The following is a 17,939-nucleotide window of genomic DNA, read 5'->3' as shown; positions in this document are numbered from 1 at the left end:
CATATGTCTTCAGTATTGTGGTCTACTATTGTTTGTACAATTTTACAAATCAAGTATTGAGAACCCGACAGAAATATTTGGCTTCTCAAAACTCAATCACAGATCGAACCATTCGATTAGATGGTATCCCTAAGAAGCTTCAACAGAGACACAGATTAAAGAAGTTCATTGAAGATTTAGGCATTGGAAATGTCCTTGATGTCAAGTTGATTTATGATTGGGCACCATTAGAGAAATTATTCACCAAGAGAAAAGAACTTATTAATAACTTGGAATATCTTTATGCTCTGTTGTACGAACTTGATATTGACATATATAACAAGCAAAAGATTCCTTCTGTAAACCCGATATTTAACCATCCAATTGACGGCTCGGCCACGGATAGTGCCAAGGAATCGATTAAAAGATATACTGAAGAATTAATCAACTTGGATCAAGAAATTCGTATCATCCAAAACAAATTTGATTCAAATCTTTCCACTATTGATGTTAAGCAGCATAGTGATTTTAAGCAAGTTCCTTCGGCATTCATAACCATGGATTCAGTAGCTTCAGCACAAATGGCAGCTCAAACAGTTTTGGATCCTCGTGTCTATAAATTAATTGTTAATCTTGCACCAGCACCTAAAGATATTATTTGGGAAAACTTGAAATTGACATACAACCAGAAATTGTTCAAGTCCTATTTGATCACATTTTTAATCGTATTGAGTTATGGATTTATCATATTTTTAGTTGTTCCATTGACTTCCTTGCTTGATTTAAAAACAATTAGCAAATTCTTCCCATCATTGGGTAAATTCATTGGTCAATCAGAATGGTTAACTACATTTGTCACTGGTATTTTACCACCATTATTGTTCACACTTTTGAATGTTCTGTTTCCTTATTTTTATCAATGGTTGTCGCAATATCAGGGTCATTCGTCAAATAGTGATGTTGAACTTTCTACATTACTGAAGAACTTCTTTTTCATATTCTTCAACTTGTTTTTAATTTATGTTGCTGCTGGAACTTTTTGGGATTATATTTCCTACATTAGTGATACTACCAAAATTGCAGTACAATTGGCAACGTCTTTAAAAAGAATGGCATTGTTTTATGTCGATTTGATTTTGTTACAAGGTTTAACTATGTTCCCTGTGAAACTCCTCCAAGTGAGCGATTTCCTTGTTCTTAATATCCTTGGGAAATGTTTACCCAGAATGTTTCTCCGAACTCCTAGAAATTACCGAACATACTATTATACGCCACAAATCTTTGATTTCGGTATTCATTTGCCCCAACATATCCTTATATTTATGATTATTCTCATTTATTCAGTTGTTTCAACTAAGATTGTCACTTGTGGGTTGGTATATTTTATAATGGGTCTTTTGGTATACAAATACCAATTAGTATACAATTTTGTCCATCCTCCACATTCCACCGGTAAAGTGTGGCCCATGATTTTCCGCCGGGTTATGCTTGGTCTTATAATTTTTCAGCTTTTCATGTGTGGAACTCTTGCATTGGAAAGTGCAATTTTGTTATCAATAATGTGCACGCCTTTGATCCTAGTTACATTGTTCATATGCTGGAATTTCGAGACTTATTATGTCCCATTGAACACATTTATTGCTCTCCGAGCAATTCTCAATCCTTACGATTATGACAAGGTGTTTGATGATGACCAGCTGTTTAACAGTGAAGAAGAGCAATCTGTATCACTTGGACCATCGTCATCTGATGTGGGACCAATTGATGAATCGTCGTGTTTGCTAGAAGAACATGCTCGTCACAAGAGAAGAAAATCAACCATTGATGAAGAGAGAGAGGAGGATACCAATTATACATATCCATACTTGATTGATCCACTTGATGGACCTTGGGTAGGGTTTACTGGTGACCTGGTGACTATGGTTGAATATAGAGTGGATGGTAGTGTGCTTGAACTGGGATATAGAACGGGTCCGTTGGAAGGGGAATTTGAAACTATTGTTAATAAAAGATTGGTCGTTAGTGAGTGGGAATAGTTTAGATATAATTTATTATTGCATGGTATACCATAGAAACTTGTAAATGTAACCACCCTTGGAAGTGTTAAGTTGCGAAAAAGGTCGTAGTGTCAACCAAGGGGAAGTACAACTTAGCAGAGATGTTCTAGAACCCCCCCGGGGTGGCCAATTTACTACACGAATACCTTTGCCAATTAGCTACTTAATTAATCTAAGGTGAAGGGGTGGAAAATATACCGATTAGGACAAACTTCAGTTTACCAGATGACGTAATCTTTCTCCACAGATGGTATACAACAGTATACTTACAGATCAATCTATGAGATCTTGCTAATTTCAGTTTGCCATATGAAACAAGCTGAGAAAAGGATTGTTCCTCTTAGTTGGAATATGCAACAGCAACTATGTTGTCATGGTTTGAATACCAAAGCCAAACCTTGAATCTCATGCTGATCAATCCGATAACCCAAAGTAGAAATTTTATCTCAATGCAGAAAAAATATATATAGTGGAGAAAAGTTCCAGAAACGGCTCATTCCCCAGAAATATATATATATTTTTTTTCCAATATCAAAGCTTATCATGAGAGGACTCCCAGTGGATGAAAAGGCCGGTTCTAGGCCCAACAGGACGGTGTATATCATTGGAGGATGGGCAATTGCATTTATGCTGCTCATGTATGTCTGCAAAACATTATACCATAGCTCGATCTTCACAAGATCTAGTTTATGTCCGTTATATGAACCTATTGCTCCCTCATCGTTCCACAGAGACGATTCCAAGGTCCTTTCTATTTTGTTTGACAACAAATATAGAAAGCAGTCGATTGAAAGATTATCTGGGGCCATCCAAATTGATACTCAGATCTCCGATCATTTGCCAGATGTCCCAGATTCTCCAGAGACTTGGGAGAAATTTAAGAACTTCCACCAATATTTAGAAGAAAAATTCCCCTTGGTTTATGAAAACTTGGAAGTTGAACGCGTTAACACTTATGGTTTAATTTTCCACTGGAAAGGGTTATCACCAAAGTTGAAACCGGTGTTGTTGATGGCTCATCAAGATACTGTTCCTGTACAGAAGGATACGATCGCTGATTGGAGTTATCCTCCGTTATCTGGTCATTATGATGGCCAATATATTTATGGAAGAGGCGCTGCTGATTGTAAGAATGTGTTGATTGCCATATTGGAGACTTTAGAGTTGTTGATTTCTCAAGATTATCAACCACGCAGATCTATAATTGCCGCATTTGGGTTTGATGAAGAGTCTTCAGGATATCTCAGTGCTGGTAAGATTGCCAAACGGTTGGAGAAAAAATTCGGTAAGGATTCCATGTATGCTATTATTGATGAAGGAAATGGGTTAACAGTTGACAGTTTAACCAATACAATTGTGGCTATCCCAGGTACTGGTGAGAAGGGGTATGTTGACATTTCGGTCGAGTTGACTACGCCAGGAGGGCACTCCTCAATTCCACCAGATCATACTTCTATTGGTATTGTAGCCGAATTAGCTTATTTGATTGAGAAGGATCCATATAAACCCGTGTTGACTAATAAAAACCCTACCTTGGGTTACTATCAATGTTTGGCTTCTCATGATTCAAAGAAAAAGATCGACTTTAAGTTTAAGAAAACAATCTTGAAAGCTGGATCGAGCCGTCGTGCAAATAACAAGTTAATCAAGTACATCACCAGAAACAAGTTAACTAGGTATTTAATTGGAACTTCTCAAGCTTTGGATATTATTAGAGGTGGAGAAAAGAATAATGCCTTGCCTGAAGTCACCAAGTTATTAGTTAACCACAGAGTTGCAATTGAATCCAACATTGATGAAATTAAAGAACACTTTGTCAAACGTGTTATTAAACTTGCCAAGAAACACAAGCTTTCCGTCAAGGCATTTGGTAAGCGTGTGTATGGCCAATCCAACAACGAAGCCGGAGAATTTGTGATCACTGAATCTGGTAACTTGCCACCAGCACCTCCAACTCCGTTGAATGACAAGGTTTGGGCTTATTTGGCAGGGGTCACAAGGCATGTATTTGAAGATTTAGTATTCCCTGAGCTTGGATATCCTATTATTACTAGTCCCGCTATTATGACTGGAAACACTGATACCAGACATTATTGGAATTTAAGCAAGAATATTTTCAGATACTCTCCTTATTTTGTCAATAACTTCTTGCATGATACCAATGCACACAGTGTTGATGAAAAATTGAACTTTGATGGTCATTTACAATTACATGCTTTCTTCTATGAATACCTCCAGGCTATTGATACCAAGGAAGCTAATAATTAAAGATGATTTGATTTTTGTTTTTTTTTATTTTGTTTTATTAAATTAGTATATTGATCAATTAGTTTATTACAAGAGTCTTCAGACCTTTTTAATTGAATGAACAACGTAGAAGCTGTAACCCTTACTTGCAAAACAACAGCAAAAATATTGCTTTGTGAACATATGGCCAGGGAGAACTCATACCACTTTCTGCTCTGTTCCCCCCTGGCTAACCACGACAAGAAATTACTAAAGTTTGAAAACAGATATGTGGGCCTATTGTTTCAACCCCCCCTAACATCCAAATGTTTTGATCTCTTTATGGCTTATGGGTCTCCGCGGATATTCCCTAACACTACTTCTTGCTTCTGAATGCATCATTCCTTGTAGTAAATGTAATGAACAGCATGGTAATGCTACAACTAGTAGTACAAACAAATACTCAAAAGTGTTTAGGGCAAGGTGTTACGTCAAAAAATATCGTTCTCTTGCCATGTTGCGCTTTTACCGGCATTGTACAGTCTTGCATGCATCACCTTGCGTTGCGCTCAGAATCCAAGAACTTTTGGTTGCGAAAAAAAAAATATGGAAAAAGTATATGATACTCTTACTATCTCTAATATAAATTACAAACAAACATCGAAAAATACATAATTAATTGGCCGACTTACTCTTCTTACTTTTGGTACCACCACAAATACTAGCCTGCTTTTTCCGGGTGGTGGTAATATCAATCAACTTCTGTTTCCTTAAATTCTTATCGGTGACATAATCAGGCTTAACAGGATTATAATCACATTCAATACCAAATTTGAAGCAACTAGCACACACTGGTCTGGTTTCATCGCATTTCAAATGCTTGATCCTACAAATCCAACAGCCATTCTTGGAACGAGGGAGCAAACGTCTTCTAGTGTATTTCTTTTTCACAGGAGCAGTTGACTCATTGGAATCCAAACTTCTATCATAAGATGAATCATCACTGGGTGACATTTCTTTATCACCCTTGGACTTCAATTTAACAACCAACCCATCATATTTATACTTCAGAGTTGTGGTTTCATTAGGTGTGTATGCAATATTTGCCCCTTCAGAATTATGACGGAACACACACATAGTGGGAAAATTTGCATTGGCAGTGGTCGGAGAATTAGTGTATAATGTTCGAGTACCCTGTGGAGTAGTTGCTTTTGGAGCCATACCCTTAAACTTTGTACACAAAGGTGACATACGAGAATTGCTTTCACTAGAAGGAGTGTAGAGGGCATGGTTAATATGGTTACCAATTTGGGGAAGACTTCTCTTGGAATTCAACCGTGAAAGCGAAGGCTTCTTAGAAATCTTACGATTTTGGTTGAACAGAGAAGATCTATTAAGTGTTTTAGGTGGAATGAGCATAGAATCGTCGGAAAGGGGGGACCCTGTTGGTGGAACTGAAGCAGTGAGAATGGAAACCATAGAAACATCGGAAAATGTGGGTGTATTGGTTTCACTCATATTAGGACTATTATTATTATGCTCATAAGAAGCGTAGTCGTGAAGTGGCTGGGGCCTCATATGGTGGCGTTGATTGTTAGTTGGGGTAGAACTGCTATAATCAAGAACGGAATCAAAGGAACCTGTTTCTACAAACTCATTAATATTAGTAAATAAATCTCCCAGTTGGGAGTTGCTTCCAGGGTAGTTTAACAACTCTGGGGTTGACTCCATGTTGAGTCTATAGATATCTTTACCACCCAGAAGGAAAGGCGAAGATGTTGAATCTGTTAATGGCAATGAGCTAGCCGAACCTTGCGAGTTCAGGTACATGGAAGTCGAGTTAAACTTGGGAGGCATAGTATAGTCGAATGAACTATCTTCATAGTAGTCCTGGGATAATGACGCAATTGTTGGTTCTTGTGCAAGATTAAAGTTTTGAGCCAGCCCATTATGACCGTTGTACAGTGGTTCAAAACCATACATCATCGATTTCTGCATAGGAAATGAAGTAACCACAGACCCCGTAGTTGAATAGTTGATGACAGGTTCATAACCAGGCTGCATAGTGGGTCCCATATGGGGTACAAAACTTGAATGCATAATCTGAGGAGTATGGTGCATACCGTTACTGGGAGATGAAGGGGTCAATAATGACGAGTTAATAATGATGGTATCATCTGCTTCACATGGAGACATCATTGAAGCTGGGTCGGAAGTGGCCATCATTGGAATGAGCGAATGTAGTGAGTAAATTTTAAAAGAATGACTAGGTTAAATAAATTATTTTTGAATCAACTGAAATTGTCTAGAACAGAAACAGTGTAATAAGGAAATCCAATCGGTGATATAGACTAGTCGCAATTATTTTGGACTTATTTGATGTGTTGGCAATTCTGAAGGAATCTTGGAGTGGAATAGTTATAATATGAGGCGGAGATTTGATGATTGCCCACACTTTGAGGCTTTGCAATGATTAATTTGGAAACGATAGTTTGCTTTACGCAGCGGTATGATTTTAAGTATGTACTTTCAACAGGATTAAATAGGAGGTCAATTTCAATTGACAAAACCTGTGGCGGGGTGAAGGAAGAAACTTATAGAAGTTTAATTGCAAATAGAAGCATACGCGTGGTGCAGGTTGATGAAATCCTAAAATAGGATCATTTGCTGAACAATATTTTAACAATTTTTAACTTGCATGGTTTTTTTTTTACTACGATCATATAATTCTGATTCAGAAAAAAAATAAAAAATTATTCAAATAATAGAAACCAAAAAATAAAAAATAAACTATAAAAAATAAGCGCAAGATAATGAAGCTTCAAAAAGAAAATAAGGTTTTACATTTTTTTTTGCTTAATGAATTGAGGAAAAAAAAAAAAAGAAATTCCCCATTGGGCAATAAGGCGCTTTTGATTTCTTGGTGCTATTATACCCTTTCGACGTAAAGATGTGTGAAAAGTGTAATGTATGGTTTTTGGTGAATCTTAGCAATGTTTCCCTGTTGTTGGAACTTAATACTAATGAGAAAATAGCGACCGTGTTAACTTTTCAGGTTTATTTTATTTTTCTTTTTGTAACATTTTCAAATGGTTTGATAATTCTCCGGAAAAAATACCCTATTGGCATGCAAAATTATTTAATAACTTCATTTTGTACTACTTAGCAATTTTGTACGATATGTACGATGATTAATAATGTCTCATTTTACAATTCTAGATTAGGGTTTCAATTATTTTATATTCGGTTGTTTATAGTAATCCGCGCAAACATTGAAAAATACTCAGCGAAAATTGCCATTTCGAGTGGTAATGCCGAGGATAGCTGCATCAACAATATGTATTGCAAGCCATTCTTCACACAAATTTCCAAGCCAAAGAAAACACTTAGACCACAATATAAGTGGGTCTAATTTTATGATAAATAAGGACAGAGGCAATATTTCTGTAATGGCAGAATTGTATTCTCGAAAGCAATGCAACGCCTATAGTTGTCATTTTTCGATATTTTTTACGCTTAAAAGCAACTAATTTGCCAAATAGGTATAATATGCTCTGATCATCGGAAAATCCGTTATTGTTTTTGAAAATAAACTTAAAGATTCCCGCCAAATTGTGGGTTAACTTAGGGCTATGGACCCCTGAAAGTAGTGTCGTATCTATTTTGTCTGGCATGCAGAAGCGAAAAGTAAATAATGTCGCATAATCCGCCCTATACAAAATCACACAAAGCCAAGACATTTAGCCACAAAACTAGACCCCCTAAAAAATAAGCAGTCGGAAAGAGGAGTAAAAACGTACTAAAATTGAAGCAATGGTGCCAATTTGGGTCAGTTGCATGTATCTGAGGATTTGTCAAGGCAATCCCAGACTTTTGAAACACATGGCATAATAAGTTTTAGTAGCATCATGTTACATACTTAAATGCGCAACATATTATGATATAACTAAGATTTTAGACTAAGGGGAAATGAATTAGCCGGATTCGGTTTTGTGGTATCATTTGATTATGCAATTTTTCCCATTCGGGGTTAGGTGACAATGCTTCCATGGCTTGTCTCAAGTATAATGGATAGGCACCATGAACTAATTATTTGAAGTGAATTGTCGCCTCATGTAACATGCAGGAAGATAACGTGGTGGGTCGAGAGAAAAATATTATTAAACGTCCAGAAAAAAAAATTTTTGGAGATGAGCAGATTCAGTTCGAGTGAAAAAAAAAAATTTTTTTATTTGTATATTGTTTCATATGCTTTCTTTTCCTTTCTCCATACATATTTCACTTCCGGAATACCAGCAAGACTAACTTGCCTCTATTTAGTTAAGCACAAATGGCCGGAAGGAGATTAAAAGTCGAGAAAACACCATCATTATTAAAATCCAGGCTATTTATATTTATGTTTACAGTTTGGTTCGCGTGATGGATACATTGTCAGCAAGGCACTTTTAAATCAAAACATTCCATTGATTGCCAGATATTAATCTGCAACTCTGGTGCAACTTCTCAAATTGTATATCCGCATATTTTTTGAGATGTGACCGATAGTTCCGTGTGGCTGTGTACCAGTGCCAATGAGTGGTGGCACGGTTAGAAAAGATTGTAGAGCATCTCAATTAGCTAAATTTCCCGTGAACTTTAGATCTCAATCACGTATCGCTTTCAAGATTCACTCTAAATGCTTATTCTCCATTGTAACTCAGCCTAAATAATGTGCAAAAGTAAGATTGTTTTCAAGTGTTTACCATAACAATCATTTCTCTTTGTTTGTCATCGTCTAACTTGACGAGGGCTGGTCATCATTTTACAATTATAATTACAAAAAGTGAACAATAAACAATACATTGAAGATAATACACATGATCGAACAAACATCAATCCTTTGTCGATCAACAATCTATTCGCACATTGTAAGATGGTTCATAACGCCCTTCAAAATTGACAGTGTTCCAATCTGCAATATTAACACATCAAGCATAACTACCAAAATAGACCATAGTTAAATTTAAGCATGTGCTATTCGTAAATAGGTAGGGATATGTCTCAATAAGGGTTTTTTTTAGTTCCCCCTTTTTTTTTACCATAATTAGAAACAATTATTAAATCCGGCTTTCACCATAACAGGAAATCTTTCTTATTCCCCGGCATGCATTTAAGAGAGGAACAATCTCTATAGGATATTGTCATTGTTGGCCCAGGATGTAAGAGAAGCAAAATATGTTGAATGGGAAATCATACAGTTGTAAGTATGTCTATTGTGGCGCATCACCCATTGTTTAAAGAATCTTTGTAGCAAAATTGGAAACTCCGACATTATGTGTGTCGTAACTTTATTATGCATCACAAATTCAAAAATGTGGTAAATTAGAATTCTGTTCAATTATACTTCTATAATAAGATCAATGCATGCTTTAACCCTGATGAAGCGGGGTTTGATTGTATGAGGTGATTCAAAAGTACAAGGTGCAATCTTTACGAACTAGTTACCACAGCAATGTCATACTTTATTATACTTGATGTGAGCAAACTGTACTGTAAGCTTGTTAACAAGAAGCTTGGCAAGCTGATGCGCCAAGATCGGCTCAGTTTTATTTTAAGAATCGGTTTACAGCTAGATCTGGGATCTTCCGCTTTCAGACTTGCTGCGAAGGGATGGTCTCCTATTCAACTGATTGGGATTGGGAGTTGCGCATGTATTGCCATACCTGTAACCATGGAAATTTTCCCTTTCAAGATAAATTAAATAGTTCGTAAATGTTTCTTACTAATTTTTTTTTGTTTATTTGCAGGAACGGGGGTTTTTTTTGTGTAACAGCAACAACGGATTTGTATAGGAGTAACTGAAAAACTTTAAATCGGCACTAATTCTGCACGCGACTAAACCCTAAACACTAAAAATTGTGACAAATAAAAGATGCAGGGCAGAGCACATGGATGTGATCCGCAGTAGCAACCTCCATCAACAAGCAAGAGGCGACATGAGACAGCAGATCTATAAAGTTCTAATGTGTTTCTTCCTGTGCCTGAATCAAACCAAGAACCTCGGAATTGTAGACAAATGTGCATGCAATATTGCTTTAATCATAGCATACTCTGAAGCTAAGAATAATTTTTCAAAAGAACAGCACCACGGTTTAAAGGAAGAATTAGAAACGGGTTGCATAATTTTGCATTCGCGCGCTTTGGACCGAATTCAGTAACGAGCAAATGTGAAACATTCTCTGGTCTACATTCGCAAAATTCATGCAACGACTGTTGAAATGTGACTAACATTGCTTAAAAAATATGGATTGGGAAATTAATTTTCCGCTAAGAGGCAGTTGTTTATTTACATGTTAAATATTATTATTTTGTTGACTTTGAAAAAAAATAAACTATTTTTTCGGTAAAAGGGCGAACAATACCAACGCTCTCAACTGAAAATAAAACCATAAGTTCAAGAAATTTGAGGCATACATGTAAATAGAGAGTCTGGGTTTTAATAATTTACAAGCGATAATTTAGACTCGATCTTGCACAAACAACTATTATGCTATGGAGATAATTTGCTCCTTTGTTATGTGAGGAAATCACGCAGATTAAGTTAAACCTTGAGACAATAAACAAAGGTTATAAATAGATTTTAGAGGTATTTTTTTTTGAAATAGTTGTTATACCAATTCTGGAAATCTGTAAAAACCAAATCACAAAACAATAGGCGAATGTCGTAACTCGTAGCCTAAGTTTTCAACAATGTAACTCAGAACAATGTCGAATGTTGCGTGATTTGATACCCAACAACACCCGCCTCGAGCAATTAATTATTTCTCCATAAAATATTTGAACCTGTCGATAACCATGATGAGCAGAGATGAGAGTTCATGGAACCATAGATTCCACAAAAAAACATATTACTATAAATAATCAAAAAAAAAATGGGGCAGCCAAGAATAGCACTCTCTACAGACAAAAAAATCTTAAATTATAGACTTTAAACTTTAAATATATAAACAGGATTCTTATCAAAACGCCTAGATCGGGAAAAACGGCAACAAAAGGATTTTTTTTTCCCTCCAAAAACACAACAAAAAGAATAAACAAAGAATATTCTTAGTAGCGCCTGATATTCTTGTTTCTACTGTAAACTTTTGTAATATTCATACTTTCAACGAAACTTGTTTCTTTTAAAATTTTTCATATATACTCTTAGTTTTTATACTTGTTCCACTAGGAAAGCTTGAATTACTTTCATCATACACATTCTGCTTATTACAGCCAATGACAACAAGCTTATTCAAAACAAAACAGCATAAGTTTAAAAGGAAAGTTAAGGACTTACAAATATCGGGGCCACTAGATCCCAATACACTCACGCTACTTTCTCCACTTTCCCCCGAGTCAAATTTACAAAAGTCACCCCATTCTCAAAGAGATTCCAGAACTAAAGCAAGACATTCCTATCCAGTTTTGCTTGCAAAATATGAATTCAAAGCTGAAAGAGATGGCCAATTGAATATTAAAGCTGGCGATTATTTGATTTTGATTGAACGACCCGGCAATGGATGGTTGGAGGTTCATCATATCGATAATAAGGAATCTAGAGGGTTGATTCCTGCCAGTTTTGTAGATATTGCTGTGAATGATTGTGTAAATCCTGTTTCTTTGCGATGGCTAACCCAATTTGAAAGCAAGGAAGTTGAAGAAGTTGATACATTCAACAATGATTATTTTGAATTAGCTTCTGATTCTGCATTTGCAAAAAATTACCCAATCAAGGTTGTCATTGATAAAGCATTTCAAAGCTTACTGAAGAAATTCCTTTACAAGATGAAAGTAGTGATGACAAATAAAGATACTTTATATCTTGCTAAGCGATATCAGGACTTCTACCATTTCCATATTGAGCTCATGGAAACTTATCCCAACTTCCATAACTTACCTAAGCTACCTCCACCATTATTTCAAGTACCTCAATCATCCAGATTAAAGTTTGATAAAAGATTCGTTGATGATTTAATAAGCATAACCCAAGATTTAAACGAGTATTTCTCCCAATTAATAAATTATTTCCCAGAAATTCAAAAGTCAACTGAAATACTTGATTTCATTTTCGGAGGGCCATATCATTTAACGAAAAATTCACAAAAGGTTAATGAAGAAGAAGTGAATAACTTTTTATTTCCAAACTGCATCGATGTTGAATCGTATGTTAAAAGTTCAAAATCGACATTTTCAACAACAGCTCCATTACCCCCAGTCACATCATTTAAACAATACCCAGAATCCCCTCGAAGAAGATCTAACCAATACGACAATTCCAAATATTCAACTTACATAAATCAAAATCAGGCCAAAGAGATAACTCATTCCAATAGTACCTATTCTTTAGAAAGTTACACTTCTTTAATTGAAGTATATGACCGGGACGATTCAGCTAGTAGTGAAGAAGGCGGATGTACGTATTTCTTGAACACACCAGAAACTTCCGTGGAGGGCGATTCCACGTTCGCTACACCACTATTAAAGTAACCAGGATATCCTAACAGTAACTATCAGAGAACTCCACCAGGTTGCTGTGCTTGGACTCACTATACCAGCCACAAATACATGTAATAAGTAGATATGTGTAGAAAATACTAAGTCTTTCTAGAAAAGCGAATAATCCATAGATAATTTTAGAATTACTAAAATGAATGAAGAGTTCAGTATCATGTGATGTAGTTTGGGGGGGGGGGAGAGGAGGGAGAGAATTTATACATTAGTAATATTTCCACAAGGTGTTGTATTGCGTTTGTCTTGGTGCAATTCCATGGCTTGCGTATATGTGCATATTTACGTCGTAAACGGAAATCTCTGATCCCGGAAAAACAATACTGGCCCGATCTGAAATTCTGCCACAAAAACTTTCCAATTTGTTGGGAGAAAATCTATATTATTTTCTAATTATATTTCTACTTTTGTATCATAGAATCACTTGATGTTATTTGTCAGCAAGCCAATACAAATTAGGTTGTTTATAATTGAAAAAAAAAATTCTGGTTATTGTCTGAGCCATCGTCCAGAAAAAATCGAATTGCATAGAAGCAACACAAAACATTATATTCTCGACGCGTCTTTGGTTACAATTTTTATAAATACTTTAACCAGGCAAGAAAGATTCCTGCGTCATATTTGTAATTAGTAACCTATATTAAGATATATATACATATATATTTTTTAAAAAAAAATCTATTCACTTTCTAGGCGCTGTTCAAAAGTTCTTGTTCAGAAGTAAGTAATTTCGAGAAGTTTTAGATTTAGGAGAACAATAAGGAGATCGTAGATCGTTTCAGATCATTGTTTCGCGCAAAAAAAAAAAAAATCGCACCAAAATTCCATTTACATAAACTTACAACAAAGCTTTTTAAGTTTGAGTGTACCAAGAGCACCATATAAGATAAATTATCATCCCAGTTCATTTAATTTTGTAACATTATCAAACCTTCACTATTTCCCAGGAGCAAACTTAAAATAAAATCTTGATTTTATGGATTGCCTAACACACAACAATATGATTGCTGAAAACAGACAATATTCGTTCGATTCACAGCGAGTATCTTCACCTGAAATTGATTCATCAAGTTGTTCATTACATCGATCTGTTGATAGTTCTATGTTTACAAGTCATGAGCTGTTTCTGCAACAACAGTTTCATGGAATGGAAAGTTGGAATTACGAAAATTCAAATCTAGTTGGATCAAATAGCAACAATAACTTATGCGACCAATTACAAATTGAAACCTGCGATGAATCAACGCTTGATTCAGAACCGACTCCCACCTGGGATAAACATACCACAACCTACAGAACTCAAGACAATACGCTAAAATTGCAAATTTGGATAGACGACAATAAATTAAGTTTCAAATTACGAAAAGACCGTTTGGAAAGTACAACCGAATTGGTCAATGTGATATTATTCAAGTTAAAGGTTAAGCTTAATATGTACCCTGACCGTTTACAAATTACATTTAAAGATCAATCGTTAAATCCAATTTCATTATTTGAACATGGAGAAACTCAGACACCCGAGTTGCTACTCGAATATATTCAGTTAAAGAAAACTATATATATTCGTGCAATTAAGCAGGAGGGATAAAGTGGAATTTTGTCACGTCTGACTAAAAAAAAAAAGTTTCCGCTATTTGATCTGCGTTATGCCAATTGAAATATTTTTTTTTTCATGCAAACACACATGGGCGGGATATTTTTTAAACTTTTTTTTTTTCCTGCTTGCTTCACAGCCTAAAAAAAAACTTTATTCCACATGATTAGCAACACCTTACAACCAGATTATCACCATACCATGGTTCCAAAGAGCAACAGCACCCAATAGCAGACAAGAATTTATATATAAAACATGGCCGCAGTATTTGATATGGAAGGCTACGATGTAGCCGATGGAGCCTCAACCCTCGCAAATGAACTTAATTACAAGTTAATCATCCATGATGAATCACCCGATGAATTTACTCCACAAAGTTATTTCGGAGAGAACAGATCGGATCCAATTCCCATGTCAAAACAAACAAGAAGACGATCTTCCATTGCCTCGTCGTACGAAGTTAAAATCAAACATTCATATAGTTCAACGAATAACGGACCAAATTTACATAAACCCAAGCTTGCAGATTTCGAACCAATAAAAGTATTGGGGAAAGGATCCTACGGGAAAGTGCTTCTTGTTCGTGAATTATCCACCGGTCGATTATTTGCACAAAAACAGTTGAAGAAGGCTTCGCTTATAATCAATGAGAATACTAACGAAGTAAATGAAAAGAATTATAATCGTACGGTAAACGAGAAAAATATTTTGGAAATGGTGAATCATCCAAATATTGTTAAATTATATTACGCTTTCCAGGATAATAACAAGGTATACCTCATATTGGAATATCTCGATGGTGGAGAATTGTTTCATCATTTAGCATTAGAAAGATTCATGACTGAGAAAAATGCCAGTTATTATATTGCCCAAATGGTTCTTGCGTTAAGATACTTGCATGTTAATTTAAAGGTTATTTATCGAGATTTAAAACCAGAAAATTGTATGTTGAACTCGAATGGTAACTTGGTATTGACTGACTTTGGATTGTCTAAAGTTTCAAGTGAGAGTAAGAGCCATTCAATGACAGGAACAGCTCAATATATGGCACCTGAAGTGTTGAAAGGTGATGAATATGATTATTCGGTAGATTGGTGGTCGTTAGGATGTGTTGCGTATGATTTATTAACAGGATCTCCTCCATACACAGGTACCAACCCCACGAAAATTTTGGAAAAAATCAAAAATTCCAAAAAGACATTGAAATTCCCTTTTTATTTAAGTGTTGAAGCAAAAGATTTACTCAGGAAATTACTTCAAGTTGATCCATTCAAAAGAATAAACGTCGATGAAGATTTCAAGGCTTTCAAACAACATAGATTTTTTAGACATGTAAATTGGGATGAGCTTGAAAATATTGAAAATAGTGAATCTCTTCCACCAATATTGCCAATTATCACTGATCCCATATTGGCGGAAAATTTTGATGATGAATTTACTACTTTACCTATGTCACCTGAAACTAATATGATAAAAGATATACTCCATGTTAAAGGATTCACATATACCAATCCTTCATACTTGGATCAACAGTATTTAAATCCAAAAGATTTATAGAGTTTTTTATATTTTTTTTTACTTATTATTTATATAGATTCTGTATTATTAAAATTATACATCATAACATCATAACAACTATATATAATATGCAATACCAACAAATATGTTGATAAATATAATTATCAAGTTGACAATTGTATCGCCAAAAATTACCATTCTGAAATCTAATTCTCTTTCCAAACAATGCAAATAATTAACTTTAAACATTTTACAAGTAACAATGAATAAAACCATAAAACATGAAACAGACAGATTCAAGCTGAGAGCTATTCCAAATGTAAGAAACGTAAGGAATTGCCAAATCCAATAATTCCATTCGTCTAAAATTATAAACCATACGTTGATTGTTTTAAGAAGTTCCCCAAATTTCTTGAATACGGGATCGATGACTATACTTGACAATGGTTGTTCAATACAATAATCGAAATTGTAAAGGACAAAGTATTGAAAGTTTCGATATCGATAAATGCTAGATGATGTAATTGTTGGACTAATTGGCGACTCGAGACCCACGCACTCTTCATTGAGGCTATAGCTGTTTAATCTTGACTTTATTAAGGGATAACTTTGACCTTCAAATTTTGGTTTCTCTCCAATTGTAAATAATGGAGGAAATAACCAGGATATTAAATTAGTGTAATTTTGTTGACTCCCACTAACTGCACTAGTAGTAGTTTTGTCAAACTTGGTGTCTTCACTTGAATAGTTTTGTAACGTATTGTCGTCATTGTCAGGATCATTTCTCTGCTTACCACTTCTGTGGCTTCCGTCTCTATGGTCTCCACCCCTGTTGTCATTGTCATCGCCATCGTCATCATCACTATGGTCATAATCGCCATCCCTATAATCACCGCCGGCACCACCACCAAATTCAATTTCAGTACCACCAGGCAATTTTAACTTAAAGTTACCGCCTCCACCTCCACCAAAGTGTCTACCTTCAGTAGTGACTTCTTCATCTGAATCCATATAGTCATCAAAAGTCTCACTTGCTGCCGCAAGAGCAGTAGCTGTATTTAAATGATATGTGTTTTTAGGTGACACAGAATATAACTTATCCACAAAATCAGAACATGATCTATAGTTCTTGAGAGTAGGGTTGGCAGTTACTGTATCTATACTGATTGATTTTCTCATTGGCGAGCTCATTGGTGTACTTGCGCATGATTGTTGTTTTGAAAGGTTGAATTCAGTAGGCAATTTCATGATTGATGATCGATGTTGGACAATGGTCATGCCAGAGTCTTCACTACAGAATGAAGTTCTGTTCTTACCTGGTGCAAGCAAGGGGGGCACAAGTAATGGTGTTGTTTCTTCAGGGATTAGATTTTGAATAATGTAGTTAATTTCCTTCTCGTTCTTGAATGGGTTTGTTGTTTTAAAATAATCTTGATGTATCCAAGGATCATAAAACGTAAGGAATTTAAAATATTTCTTATCATAGTTTCCAGGGTAGTAATAGTATACATTTGTTCCACATAACGAATATCCCAATGCTAACCAGAAGTAATCTAGTGGTGCTAAATCTCTCGTTATCCATATCAACACTACTAATTTTGCCACCTCTTCGAATATTGGATAAATCACAGAATCAAAAAGACCTTGTCTGGTATTAACTCTTCTGATATTCAACGTTATGATTTCATAAACGTAATATATAATGCAAGGAACAACTAATACTGTACCACCAATTATGAGGTCGTAGAGCTTGGCAATATGCAAATCTTCATCATTTGTAATGTGACTTAATGCAAATGAGAAGCCAAACAATCCACAAATGGTAACGAATATTAATAGTAGCACCCCATAATATGACTTCTCTTTCATCATGTGAAAGTATGTAGATTGACTAGTCACTAAATATGAGGATCTTTCGATTGATTGAAGTAACGTTGTTTCTGGTTTCGAAGATTTTTAATTTGGCTGCCTAAAAATTAAAGTTTGCTTTTTCCAGTAATTTCTTTTGTTTGTAATTCATCCCCTCACAGCCTTTCGTG

General features: G+C 35.3%; 7 protein-coding genes across 7 annotated transcripts; 5 read left to right on the top strand and 2 right to left on the bottom strand. All coding sequences in view use genetic code 12, as the record gives it.

The window, feature by feature from the left end:
- Positions 1–540: 540 nt before the first annotated feature.
- SPAPADRAFT_62757 (uncharacterized protein) lies at positions 541–2,429 on the top strand (the record flags this gene model as incomplete). The annotated part of the gene is made up of 1 exon (XM_007376831.1): positions 541–2,429. The coding sequence occupies one exon, from the start codon at positions 561–563 to the stop codon at positions 2,013–2,015; it is 1,455 nt and encodes a 484-aa protein (XP_007376893.1).
- A 243-nt stretch (positions 2,430–2,672) lies between these two features.
- Positions 2,673–4,304, top strand: SPAPADRAFT_141672 (M20 family metallopeptidase; the record flags this gene model as incomplete). Its single annotated transcript, XM_007376830.1, has 1 exon — positions 2,673–4,304. One exon carries the CDS (start codon positions 2,673–2,675, stop codon positions 4,302–4,304), a length of 1,632 nt encoding a protein of 543 aa, XP_007376892.1.
- Positions 4,305–4,937: 633 nt separating this feature from the next.
- UME6 (Zn(II)2Cys6 transcription factor UME6) lies at positions 4,938–5,276 on the bottom strand (the record flags this gene model as incomplete). Its single annotated transcript, XM_007376829.1, has 2 exons — positions 4,938–5,113; positions 5,153–5,276. 2 exons carry the CDS (start codon positions 5,274–5,276, stop codon positions 4,938–4,940), a joined length of 300 nt encoding a protein of 99 aa, XP_007376891.1.
- Positions 5,277–11,415: 6,139 nt separating this feature from the next.
- On the top strand, positions 11,416–12,946 carry SPAPADRAFT_68091 (uncharacterized protein; the record flags this gene model as incomplete). The annotated part of the gene is made up of 1 exon (XM_007376828.1): positions 11,416–12,946. One exon carries the CDS (start codon positions 11,517–11,519, stop codon positions 12,765–12,767), a length of 1,251 nt encoding a protein of 416 aa, XP_007376890.1.
- Positions 12,947–13,698: 752 nt separating this feature from the next.
- On the top strand, positions 13,699–14,379 carry SPAPADRAFT_68090 (uncharacterized protein; the record flags this gene model as incomplete). The annotated part of the gene is made up of 1 exon (XM_007376827.1): positions 13,699–14,379. The coding sequence occupies one exon, from the start codon at positions 13,765–13,767 to the stop codon at positions 14,374–14,376; it is 612 nt and encodes a 203-aa protein (XP_007376889.1).
- A 258-nt stretch (positions 14,380–14,637) lies between these two features.
- SPAPADRAFT_142536 (putative protein kinase) lies at positions 14,638–15,939 on the top strand (the record flags this gene model as incomplete). The annotated part of the gene is made up of 1 exon (XM_007376826.1): positions 14,638–15,939. The coding sequence occupies one exon, from the start codon at positions 14,638–14,640 to the stop codon at positions 15,937–15,939; it is 1,302 nt and encodes a 433-aa protein (XP_007376888.1).
- On the bottom strand, positions 15,001–17,742 carry SPAPADRAFT_62755 (uncharacterized protein; the record flags this gene model as incomplete). The annotated part of the gene is made up of 1 exon (XM_007376825.1): positions 15,001–17,742. One exon carries the CDS (start codon positions 17,146–17,148, stop codon positions 16,018–16,020), a length of 1,131 nt encoding a protein of 376 aa, XP_007376887.1.
- Between the last annotated feature and the right edge of the window lie 197 nt (positions 17,743–17,939).

This window comes from Spathaspora passalidarum (assembly GCF_000223485.1).
Source record: "Spathaspora passalidarum NRRL Y-27907 unplaced genomic scaffold SPAPAscaffold_6, whole genome shotgun sequence".
NCBI lineage: Eukaryota > Fungi > Ascomycota > Pichiomycetes > Serinales > Debaryomycetaceae > Spathaspora > Spathaspora passalidarum.
This window is presented reverse-complemented; position numbering and strand designations above follow the sequence as displayed.